Source organism: Lepus europaeus, chromosome 1, assembly GCF_033115175.1.
Source record: "Lepus europaeus isolate LE1 chromosome 1, mLepTim1.pri, whole genome shotgun sequence".
Taxonomy (NCBI): Eukaryota; Metazoa; Chordata; class Mammalia; order Lagomorpha; family Leporidae; genus Lepus; species Lepus europaeus.
The window spans coordinates 133,218,701-133,231,570 of NC_084827.1; the positions used below are offsets into that span (position 1 = coordinate 133,218,701).

Sequence of the window (12,870 nt, forward strand, 5' to 3'; positions counted from 1 at the left end):
AAAAGCTTTCTTTATTTAAAATAAGGAAATTATATTTACATTTAAAAATAATATTTGGTATTGCATAAAAGCAATTACCATTTACTAGTACAGTGTTCAAAATGGTGCATGCTTCCAAATGGGGCAGTGTCTTTGATTGGTTGATTTCCCTCAGTCGCTTCACCTGTTGGCTATTTACTAAATGTATCAGTGAATGTAAAGCCTGAAATGATTTTGGAGGCTATTTTAAAATATATTTATTGAATGTTTACCTTAATGTTAACGTGTAAGATTTATTTAAAATTGTATTAGTTTTCATTTAATGTCACATCAGTAGACATATTTGTTTCTACATAATTGTTATCCCTTGAAGTAACCACATATTTACATTTTACAATTGGAAACTTGTGTTTCTAAATAAAGATTGGATGTATCCTCAAAAAATTCAAATGCAATTACCTTTTTAACTATTTTTAGAATGGAATACCAGCTCTGATAAATCTCTTGACATTAAACATAGAAAATGTGCTAGTAAATGTAATGAATTGTATCCGGGTATTGTGTATAAAAAATGAAATCAACCAAAGAGCAGTGAGAGACCACAATGGGATCCAACATCTTATCAGATTTCTGAGTTCTGATTCAGGTGAGCCTCTGTCTCGGTATTATTTCAAAGTAAACAGATATATGCAATGAAGCAAATAAAGGTTTGGGCTTATCCTATCTGAACAGACATCCTGGATTTGTCTTCAAATGGGTCTAGGCATATGTAACATAACTTAAATATCTGGAACACTTAGATTTTTTTAAAAGATTTATTTATTTATTTGAAAGGCAGAGTTACAGAGAGGCAGAGGCAGAGAAAGAGAAAGTCTTCCATCTGCTGGTTCACTCCCCAGATGGCCACAATGGCCAGAGCTACATCAACCTGAAGCCAGGAGCCAGGAGCATCTTCTGAGTTCCCCATGCAGGTGAAGGGGCCCAAGGACTTGGATCAAGGTCCTCTACTGCTTTCCCAGGCTGTAGCAGAGAGCTGGATTGGAAGTGGAGCAGCCAGGACACGAACCGGTGCCCACATGGGATGCTGGCAATGAGGCAGCAGCTTTACCCGCTACACCACAGTGCCAGCCCCTGGAACACTTAAAATTAAACTGCTGAATTTATAATAGGAATTGACTCTCAAAAGCAAAAAGTTGTTTGAAAAATATTTAATGAGACATGTTTATAAATGGAAATATTGGCATGAATAATGAAGGTAATGCAAATCTGCCCAGGGTAGATGTCTTCTTGTATGAACAGTGTTCAGATCTGTCATTTGTAGCTGTTATTGCAACTTACAGCAAGGACTTCAGATTTGCTGTTACATATTTGATATCAAGATTCAAGGACATCAGGCCAATTCTTAGTTTCTGAAGTATGTCTCAGTACCAGGAACATTGAAAACCGCAAGGCAGTTCTTGCAGCTATTTGCAAATGGTCTCTTTGATTTTGTAAGGATAATCTCATTCCAGGGAGTGTACCTGACAGTGTGAACTTCCAATCTTCATTTCCCTCAAATCTGGGCAGAGAAAAACTTAAGTAAAAGTCTGTCACTTTCTCTTCCTGCTCAGTTTATCATCTGTCTGTGCCAATTCACTAGGAATAAAAAGAACTTCAAATTTAAAAAAGTGTCATCTTCTGAGAGCTTCTATCATGTGGTAAAATTAGTTGAAAGCCTCTTGCTCCATAAAAAATTCCTTGAGGTCTCTGCTCTAAGTCCTTTCTCACTATTTTTTACTTCATTATTTAAGAATAACAGTTGGAGGGGTGGCCATTTGGTGCAGCTTGGAAGACATGCATCCCATGTCAGAGTGTCTGGGTTTGAGTCCTGCTTCTTCCAAGACCAGCTTCCTGCAAATGCACACCCTGGGAGAGAGAGATAATAGCTCAAGAAATGAGTCCTTATTACCCATCTGGGAGACCCAGATATGGTTCCTAGCTCCTGGCTTCCCTGGCCTGGAGCTGTTGCAGGTATTTGGGGAGTAAATCAGTGGACGAAAGTTTTGCTCTGTTCTGCTCTGTTAGAAAAGATAAAAATCAATTTGATAATATATTAAAAATTTATAAATCCAAGGTAAGGGATACAGGTTCTCTGATTTATTTTTACTTTTCTATATGTTTTAAAAATAATGAATGTAACTGGTTAATAAGCATTTAGGGGGGCCGGTACTGTGGCACAGTGGGTGGGTTAAAGCCCTAGCCTGAAGCGCCAGCATCCCATATGGGTGCCGGTTCTAGTCCTGGCTGCTCCTCTTCCGACCCAGCTCTCTGCTATGGCTGGGAAAACAGCAGAAGATGGCCCAAGTCCTTGGGCCCCTGCACCCACGTGGAAAACCAGAAAGAAGATCCTGGCTCCTGGCTTCAGATCTGCGCAGCTCCAGCCATCACGGCCATCTGGGGAGTGAACCAGCAGATGGAAGACCTCTCTCTCTGTCTCTACCTCTCTCTGTAACTCTGTCTTTCAAATGAATAAAATAAATCTTAAAAAAAATGAGCATTTAGGAAAATATTCAGACTCATCAGTAACCAAAATTACAAAGTGAGACACTTTTTACCTAGCAGATTATTACAGTTTATGTATTCAATGATCATACCTATATCCAAAAAGACAGAGTAACATCAGTACTCTTAAATTCTGATTGTGGAAGGGTAAAAGGCTGTTACTAGTTTTGAAGTCAAATTTACCATGATGTTCTGACTTATTCCAGTAATTCCTGAGACTCTCTATTAAAGGTAAAAAAGATATATACCCTGAAAGGAAATACTTAGGTGTCAACAACATTTCTCTTGGAATCGTTTAAAACAGTGAAAAGAGTGTATATTTCCAAACTCTGAGTGGAGAAGGAAATTTGATACACACATTAATGGAATATTTAGAAGACATTGATGTTCATAAAAACATGGGACAAGGTTTTATTGTTCAATAAAATATGTAGGATATTGTTTCCATAGTACAACCATATAGTTATCTAAATCTGTCTTCATTAGATAAGAATGCTATTGAACCACTAGTTATATTGTGTTTAGGTGGTGAATCGAGACCCTCACTTGTTGTTTTCCATATTTTCTACAAATTTAATTTTTTTTTAAATTTTTTCTTTTAATTTTTTGACAGGCAGAGTGGACAGTGAGAGAGAGAGAGAGAAAGGTCTTCCTTTGCCGTTGGTTCACCCTCCAATGGCCGCCGCGGCTGGCGCGCTGCAGCTGGCGCACCACGCTGATCCAAAGGCAGGAGCCAGGTGCTTCTCCTGGTCTCCCATGCGGGTGCAGGGCCCAAGCACTTGGGCCATCCTCCACTGCCCTCCTGGGCCACAGCAGAGAGCTGGCCTGGAAGAGAGGCAACCGGGACAGAATCTGGCGCCCCGACCGGAACTAGAACCCGGTGTGCTGGCGCCGCAAGGCGGAGGATTAGCCTATTGAGCCGTGGCGCTGGCCACAAATTTAATTTTATAATATGGAAAACTAATATGCTATCTTTGCTATTAAAACTTGTAAAAGATTATCTAAACTGTCCTTGCATTAATTTGAAGATGTGTTGAAAGCCGTATCTTCTGCTACAATTGCTGAGGTTGGGCGTGACAATAAGGAAATTCAGAATGCTATAATCATGGAAGGCGCCATCAATCCTCTGGTAGCTCTTTTTAAAGGGACACAGCTTAGTGTCCAAGTGAAAGGTGCAGAGGCCGTGGAATCATTGGCAAGTTTCAACCCTCTCATACAGAAAGCATTTCTGGAAAGAAAATTAACGAAATATCTTCTAAAACTCCTAAAGGTAGGAATTATGTGTTTACTGGTCATTTTGCTTAGATGGTTATTCCACTGTGAATTTTGTCAGTAAATATGTGGAAAACTAAAAGTCTTGAATAAATATTTTGTAAAACATCCATCCCTAAAGTGTTCAGTAAACATTCACTGAATGAATGGATTTTGTTCTTTTTCAATAGGCCTTTCAAATAGATGTCAAAGAACAAGGAGCAATGACCCTTTGGGCCTTGGCTGGGCAGTCACTGAAACAGCAAAAGCACATGGCAGAGCAGATTGGATACAACTTTATAATCAGTATGCTTCTGTCTTCATCAGCTAAAATGCAGTATGTGGGTAAGTTGTTTCCTGTGCACTAATCTGTACAAGGGAGAACAAGGCACTGATGGGTCATATATGCATCTCTTGCTTTTCTCTACCAGGAGGTGAAGCAGTAATAGCTCTAAGTAAGGACAGCAGGATGCATCAAAATCAAATATGTGAAGGCAATGGAATTGCACCGCTGGTTCGCTTACTAAAAATCAGTAGATTAACTGAAGGCACACTTCTCAGTGTCATCAGAGCAGTGGGATCCATGTGTATTGGTTTGTATACTTATTCTCACTTTCTTAAATATCTATGAGAAAGAGGACACAAGTAGAGAAGTAGAGTTAATCTCTTTCTCTGTATCTCCACTTTTGGAACTCCTTGCCATATTTAATCTATAAAGGGCTATTATAGTTTTTGAAAAAACTGTCTCCAAGATCTTGCTGAGTAAAAGTTATGTATGTGTCAATATAGCATTGCTATTAATAATTTCCCACTCATATTATTTTACAATACTTTGTCAACCAAAACTACCAAGCTACAGTTGCCATTTATAGGTGGAAAAACACCATTACCTTATTGGCGTGTGCACTTTTACAGGTGTAGCCCACACAAGCAATCCTGTTAGTCAGCAGTTTATTGTGGAGGAAGATGCCCTTCCAGTACTTATCCAACTGCTAAGAAATCACCCTTCTCCTAACATTAAGGTACATAGAAAGGTTTACATTTTTTTTGATACAGTAGCATTAAAAGAAATAATCCCTTTTAAAAAATTTGTAAACATTAGTGTATGTGCTGCTAAAGTGAGCACAAATTTGTAAACATTAAAAGGAAGAAAAAGGAAGGAGGGGGGGGGGAATGTGGGAGGGAGGGTAGAGTAGAAAGTATCATTGTGCTCCTAAATCCACATGTATGAAATACATGAAATGTGTTCAGCTTATATCAATAAAATTATATATAAAAAAAGACTTTGCATCATTATGCAAGCTCACAGGCATTAAAAAAAATAACCTTTTAAACAAAGCCTTTAAGAGTTTTAAACAAAAAAAGCTTGCTACAAGCCACAAGATAGTTGTGGCTTTATTAAAGTATCATTTCTCCAAATATAACAAAGTTTTTTTTTTTTTTGGACAGGCAGAGTGGACAGTAGAGGGAAACAGAGAGAAAGGTCTTCCTTTTTTGCCATTGGTTCACCCTCCAATGGCCGCCGCAGTAGGAGCGCTGCGGCCGGCACACCGTACTGATCCGATGGCAGGAGCCAGGTGCTTCTCCTGGTCTCCCATGGGGTGCAGGGCCCAAGCACTTGGGCCATCCTCCACTGCATTCCCTGGTCACAGCAGAGAGCTGGCCTGGAAGAGGGGCAACCGGGACAGGATCGGTGCCCCGACTGGGACTAGAACCCGATGTGCCGGCGCCGCAAGGTGGAGGATTAGCCTACTGAGCCACGGCGCCGGCCTAAATATAACAAAGTCTTAATGTTCTTATCTCTGCAAGGAAGTTTTATCCTCAGATATTTGATAACTTATTTACATATTCCCTCCCCCCATTTCTTCAAACATTGATTGTTAAGTGTGAGTGGGGTTTTGGGGATGTGTGACTTAAGTGACAATATCTCTTAAAGATAAATGATTCCTGCCAGTGCTACACCATCCAAGCAGGCCTCCCTTCCTCCACGCAGCACGTGTGGGCTGGCAGACTGCTCTTCTCAAGAGTGGACATTGTAGAGGATTTCTGTGAGTTGTTAAAAAGTCACTCACTCATCCATTTACTTCTAGTAACTGAGATAAATGAAATCAAATTCACATCCATTCAAATCATTTTACCAAGGCCTTACACATTAAGGAAATCTGTAGTTGGCTAGGTATAAAATTATAAGAAAAGAAATGCATTTTCTTCTCAAAATTTTGTATAGGCTGCGTTGGAAATGGGGAAATCAAAATAACACGGAAGAAAAATATGAAGTGAACAGCGTTATTCCTTTTAATACATGTGTTTGTTATCAGAACAGATGTCATAAGTTATATGGCCTTCCTGGATATGAAAGAGACTATTTTATTATAGAAGTTGATTAGAGATACAAAAGGAATATGCATATGCTAGCATTCTTTGAGCTTAAATTATGAATAAAAACTACACTGACTTTTGAATTACAAGTGAATTCCATAAGAATTCCATAAGAATTCACTTGTAATAGAAAACGTCACATAAAATAGGCTTTTATTTTACTTTTAAAAATGTATTTGATAGTTTGAAAGGCACAGTTACAGAGAGGATGAGACAGAGAGATCTCCCATCTGCTGGTTCATTCCCCAAAAGGCTGCAATGGCCAGGGCGGGGCCAGGCTGAAGATAGGAGACTGGAATTCTATCCCAGTCTCCCACGTGGGTGGCTGGGGCCCAAGTCTTGGACCATTTTCCGCAACTTCCCCAGGCACCTTAGCAGGGAACTGGATCAGAAGTGGAGCAGCCAGGACTGAAGTGGGTACTCATATGGGATACCAGTGTCCCAGTAACAGCTTAATCCATGCCACAATGCCAGCCCACTATTTTATATTTAAAAATGATTATTTTTACTTACTTTTATTTGAAAGAGGAAGAGTGACAGATCTCCCACCTTTATTTCAGTATATATTTAATGTTCTGAAACATTAAAACAGACCATAGGGGTTGGTGCTGAGGTGTAGTTGGTTAAACCGCCACCTACACAGGCATCCCATAGGGCGCCGGTTCAGGTCCCAGCTGTTCCTCTTCTGATCCAGCTCTCTGCTGATATGCCTGGGAAAGTAGCAGAAGAGGGCCCAAGTGCTTAGACCCCTGCACTCGTGTAGGAGACCTGAAAGAAGCTCCTATTTCCTGGCTTGGTATCCATCCAGCTCTGGCTGTTGCGGCTATCTGGGGGAGTGAACCAGCAGGTGGAAGATTTCTCTCTCTGTCTGTCTCTCCTTCTCTGTAACTTTGCCTGTAAACAAATAAATAATCTTTTTAAAAAATCAGAATATATGTTTTAATAAATTTCCCCAAAATAAGATGCTATAAAGAATGCAACTTTTTGCAATAATTTCATAGTCATGCTTTTCAAATTTCTAACCGTTTTCCTAAAAATGCACAGGGTAATTTAAGAAGGCCAGGAGCCTCTCCCAGGTTTCTCATGTGGGTGGAGGGGCCCAAGTACTTTGGCTATCCTCTGCTGCTTTCCCAGCTGTATTAGCAGGGAGCAGGATGGAAGTAGAGCAGCCAGAACATGAACCAGCGCCCACAGTGGGATGCCTGTGTCATAGGTGGCAGCTTAACCTGCTACACCAAGCACCAACCTCACAGGGTAGCACTTTAAAATTTACCTATTAAGTTCCAATAATATAAAAAACCCATCCTCCCAGCGGGCTGAAGAATGTGCACTAAATGACTCCAGAACTAGAATTAGAAAGAGTTAAAAACTGTGCTAAATTGCATGTTAGCTATTGATCATTGGCTTGCAAGTTTTAATGAAATGCCTACTAACTGAAGCAAAGCTTTGTGGAGTAGCACAAAAGAATGATTTTTTCATTAAAGCTTGCACCACAGTGATCATTAGCTAACACGCACTTTAGCAGTTTTAACGCTCTCCAGAAAGTTTGAAAAACATTTAGATGTGGAAAGGATCTAACTATGCAGTTTAGGTAATTCTTCCTGACATGTCCCACTGGCCCAACTCCCTCTCTCCACCCCTCACGGCCTCACATGGAGCTCCATGGTTGTCTCAGTACAGAGAGGAAGAGTGTTTTCCCAGCTGTTGAAAATTAAAGGGGCATTCTTCTGGAAACTGTCAATGCCACTCTTTAAGTACTAGTCAGAGAATTAGAATAAGTGATATATATTTTAGCAGATTTTATACTATTTTTCTACAATGTATCCTATATAAATACTTGTATGATGAAATATGTCATTTGGTAAAACATGAGTGAAACATAACTTCTGAACACTACTTATTTAGGTGGAAGTGGCATTTTCCTTGGCATGCATTGTCCTAAGAAATGAGGTACTACAGAATGAATTACTTGAAAATGAAGGATTTAAATATTCTGACGTCCTTCATCTTCTTCACTCAACAGATAAGGTAATACCTTTACAAAATATTATAGCTCATGGAAGAAAAATTTTTTGGATCACATTCTCAAATTACCAAGTCTTCTTATTGGCAGTAATTCAAAATGTATTATTAAAGAAATTTAAAAGATCTCTTTGTAGGCCATTTGACTGTGATGATATAGTAATTCAGCTCTGCATTTCTCGTAGTCACATTTCATCTTTGAAATGCTGCAATTTTAATGTTTGGTGATTAGCTTAAAAACAAACCTCTTCTGTCTTGGGTCAAACCTTTGACCTAATTTCATAACTTTTCTACCCTGAGTCATCAGTTCTTACCTAATACTCTTTTTTTTTTCCTGTCTACACCGCTCCTTTTTTAAAAAAAAAATTATTTATTTTACTTGAAAATCAGAGTTACAATAGAGGGGAAGAGGCAGAGAAAGGGGTGGGGGAGAGTCTCCCATCCACTGGTTCACTTCCCAATTGGCTGCAATGGCCAGAGCCAGGCCGATCTGAAGCCAGGAGTCAGGCGCTTCTTCCAGGTCTCCGATGTGGGTGCAGGAGCCCAAGGACCTGGGCCATCCTCCACTGCTTTCCCAGGCCATAGCAGAGAGCTGGATTGGAAGTGGAGCAGCCGGTTCTCAAACTGGCGCCCATGTGGGATGCTGGCACTGCAGGCGATGGCTTTACCTGCTACGCCACAGCACTGGCCCCACCTAATACTCTTTTTTAAAAATTTGTATATTATTTGAAAGTCAGAGTATGAGAGGGAGAAACAGGAAAAGAGAAAGGTCTTCCAACCACTGGTTCACTCTACATGTGGCCACAACAACTAGGACTGAGCCAGGCTGAAACCAGGAACCAGGAGCTTCTTCTGGGTCTTTGACATGGGTTCAGGGGCTCAAGCACTTGGCCCATCCTTCGCTGCTTCCTCAGGTGCATTAGCAGGGAACTGGATTAGAAATGGAGCAGCCAGGACTCGAACCAGTACCCATATAGATGCCAGTGCTACAGAAGGCAGCTTAACCTGCTGCACCACAGTGCCGGCCCCTACCCAATACTGTTAAGTGATGCTTTGAAACTATGTGTAATGAACAAATAGCTTTTTCTCAGAAATCTGTTACGGAATTTTTTTTTTTAATTTTAACAAATGTTTAAATAAACTTAGACTTTCCAAAAATTTACAAAAATAGTACTGAGTATTCTGGTATATTTTTCATCTAGCTTCCCAGTTGTCAACCAGAACATTAACATTGATACAGTACCATTACACATTTTGCAGTTTTGTGTAAATTTTGCCAGTGTTCTCATGGATGTCCATTTTCTGTTCCAGAACCCCATCCAGGATCCCACACTACATGTAGTTGTCATGGTTCTTTAGTCTCCAGTTTGTGAATCTTAGGTCTTCCTTGTCTTACATGATTTCATAGATTCCATAGTTTATACTTTTTAATGAGCCCAGACCAGTTGTTTTAGAGATTGTCCTTCAGTTTGACTTTATCTGTTGATATTTTCTCCATAATTAAGTTGACGTTTCTTTTTTTTTTTTTTGGCAAGAATATTACAGTAGTGATGTGGTCTTCTTCATATACCGTTCTCATGGCATCATATCAAGGGTGTATAATATTGATATGTATGTCTTACACTGGCAGTGTGAACTTAGATTGTTTGGTTACATTGCTTCCTGCTATGCATCTGCACCGTAAAGTCACTATTTTTTCTTTTGTAATTAACAAGTGTCTTAAGGTGAGACAACTTGAAATTATGTAAATATTCTGTTTTGCATTAGACTTTTGTTCACCAGTTTTAGCATCCAGTGATGCAGAAATTAAGTGGTATTTGGCCTAATGTGATTTTTGATAAATTCTCCTTTTCCTTATACACTGATTAACTGATATTCAGTTTTTAAGGAAGGGCTGTCCCTTTTAATGCTTTTCTTCTCAATTTCTAAGCCCTGTTGTCAACAATTTTGTGGGCTGTCATGAGTCTGTGGGTGGCACTTTGAATCCCACTGCTCCAGAGAAGTGGGCGTTGTTGTTATCTACAGTGCATTTAGCACTCAGTGGGGAAAACTGTCAGCTGCATCTCTCTCAGGTCTGTGAGCTTTCAGAGGGATGAAGGAGGACTGGCGAGGAGGGGGAAAGTTGTGATATTTTAAAAAATATATATAATGTTACTGGATGGAAAGAGAAGCGCTGCTATAAAACACCTGGGTAATGATCAGTTGAGGACACTGAGTTCTTGACTGGCTGGCCGTCTTCGATGCCTTTCTCCCCTGTACTCTGCTCCTTCCAAGGCTTACTCTCACTACCGGGTCCTTTTGTGCCTCCTTTTCCTCCCTGTCGTTTCTACATTTCACTCTCATTCTCCCCTCCCTACCAGCCTGTTAACACCTGCTTCACTCTAAACCTATGCTTGCATGTCAAGTACATCCTAGTAAATCAGTTCCATAGATATGAAGAATGTTAGAGAACTGGAAGGCTTAAAGATAAGTCAGTGGATTTACCTGGTCTTGGCCAGGTGACTACTCATCTCAATGGTGAAGTAGAAGTATTAAGTTTCTTTTTTTTTTTTTTTTTTTTTTTTTTTTTTTATTAAACTTTTATTTAATGAATATAAATTTCCAAAGTATAGTTTATGGGTTACAATGGCTTCCCCCCTCGCATAACTTCCCTCCCGCCCGCAACCCTCCCCCCTCCCGCTCCCCCTCTCCCTCCATTCGTGTAAGGATTCATTTTCAATTCTCTTTATATACAGAAGATCAGTTTAGTATACATTAGGTAAAGATTTCAACATTTTGCCCACATAGCAACATCAAGTGAAAAAACTACCATTGGATTACTAATTATAGCATTAAATCGCAATGTACAGCACATTAAAGACAGAGATCCTACAAAAATTTTTTTCAAATTAATTAATTTTCTATGCCATTTCCATTTTAACACCAGGTTGTTTTTTTTTTTTTTTTCCTTCCTTTTTTTTTTTTTTCGTTTCCAATTCTCTTTATATACAGAAGATCACTTCAGTCTATAATTAGCAAAGACCTCATCAGTCTGCGCCCACACAGAAACGCAAAGTATAAAAATACTGTTTCAGTACCAGTCATAGCATCACTTGGCTTTAAACGACACATTAGGGACAGATCCCACATGGGGTGTAAGTACACAGTGACTCCTGTTGCTGACTTAACAATTTGACACTCCTGTTCATGGCGTCAGTAATCTCCCTAGGCTCTAGTCATGAGTTGCCAGGGCTATGGAAGCCTTTAGAGTTCGCTGACTTTGATCTTATTCCGATAGGGTCATAGTCAAAGTGGAGGTTCTCTCCTCCCTTCGGAGAAGGGTACCTCCTTCTTTGATGGCCCCGTTCTTTCCACTGGGATCTCACTCACAGAGATCATTCATTTAGGTCTTTTTTTTTTTTTTTTCCATGGTATCTTGGCTTTCCATGCCTGCTATGCTCTCATGGGCTCTTCAGCCAGATCTGAATGCCTTGAGGGCTGATTCTGAGGCCAGAGTGTTGTTTAGGACATCTGCCATCCTATGAGTCTGCTGTGTATCCCACTTCCCATGTTGGATCTTTCTCTCCCTTTTTGATTCTATCAGTTAGTATTAGCAGATACTTGTCTTGTTTGTGTGATCTCTTTGACTCTTAGGGCTATCAGAGCTATCAATTGTGAGCTGAAATTGATCATTTGGACTAGTGCGATGGCTTTGGTACATGCCATCCTGATGGGATTGTGTTGGAATCCCCTGGCACATTTCCAACTCCACCATTTGCGGCCAGTCCGATTGAGCATGTTCCAAATTGTAAGTTTCTTTCTCAGTACCTGCCCCACTGGGGCCCATTAGTAATCTCAAGGCTGTAAAAGAAGCACGAAGCTACTGTGGTCCTTAATTAAACCTATACTGGGAAACCTGTAGAAATGGGAGGGATGTTTAGCAACTAAATATGTTACTGAATGAATAAACATTTTCATGAGTACTGACAGGAACGAAATTAAAAATTAAGCCCGCGAACCCAGATTCTGGAGCCCCCATTCACAATGACCTTGTCTACATGGATATGCAATATGTCACATGATCTTTTTTAAAAAAAATTGTTTCTCATGCTATGAAACTAGAGTAAATTATGTGAAATATACTAGTGAGGATGATTTTCACAAGCCACATAAAATTAGCCTATTATTTTAGTTACTATTACTTTCTCTCTTTTTTAAAAGATTTATTTATTTATTTGAAAGAGTTACACAGAGAGAGGAGAGGCAGAGAGAGAGTCTTCCATCCATTGGTTTACTCCCCAGCTGGCCACAACAGCCGGAGCTGTGCCGATCCGAAGCCAGGAGTCAGGATCTTCTTCTGGGTCTCCCACACGAATGCAGGGGCCCAAAGACTTGGGCCATCTTCCACTGCTTTCCCAGACCATAGCAGAGAGCTGGATTGGAAATGGAGCAGCTGGATCTCAAACTGGTGCCCATATGGGATGCTGGCACTTCAGGTGGCAGCCTAACCTGCTATGCCACAGCGCTGGTCCCTACTTTCTCTTATTTAATTAAAGATATGTCTAGTTAACTATTCATGTACCTTTGAAGAGGTGTTAGCATAAATAACGGGAACTCATCTGCCAATCATGAATCACAGTGGATGTTAAGGGAAAATAAGCCCCCAGGGTGTTTAATCACCTTTGGGAATTACATAAAGGAAAGGATCTATGAAGTAGA

At 40.1% G+C, this 12,870-nt stretch overlaps 1 protein-coding gene across 1 annotated transcript in view; it reads left to right on the forward strand.

Annotated features, from left to right (window-relative positions):
- ANKAR (ankyrin and armadillo repeat containing) overlaps nucleotides 1-12,870 on the forward strand; it is a 64,848-nt gene that overhangs the window by 42,840 nt on the left and 9,138 nt on the right. Inside the window, 6 exon segments of the mRNA XM_062189103.1 lie at nucleotides 457-625; nucleotides 3,549-3,790; nucleotides 3,963-4,116; nucleotides 4,203-4,364; nucleotides 4,687-4,793; nucleotides 8,056-8,178. Of these exon segments, the coding sequence (XP_062045087.1) occupies nucleotides 457-625; nucleotides 3,549-3,790; nucleotides 3,963-4,116; nucleotides 4,203-4,364; nucleotides 4,687-4,793; nucleotides 8,056-8,178 (957 nt within the window).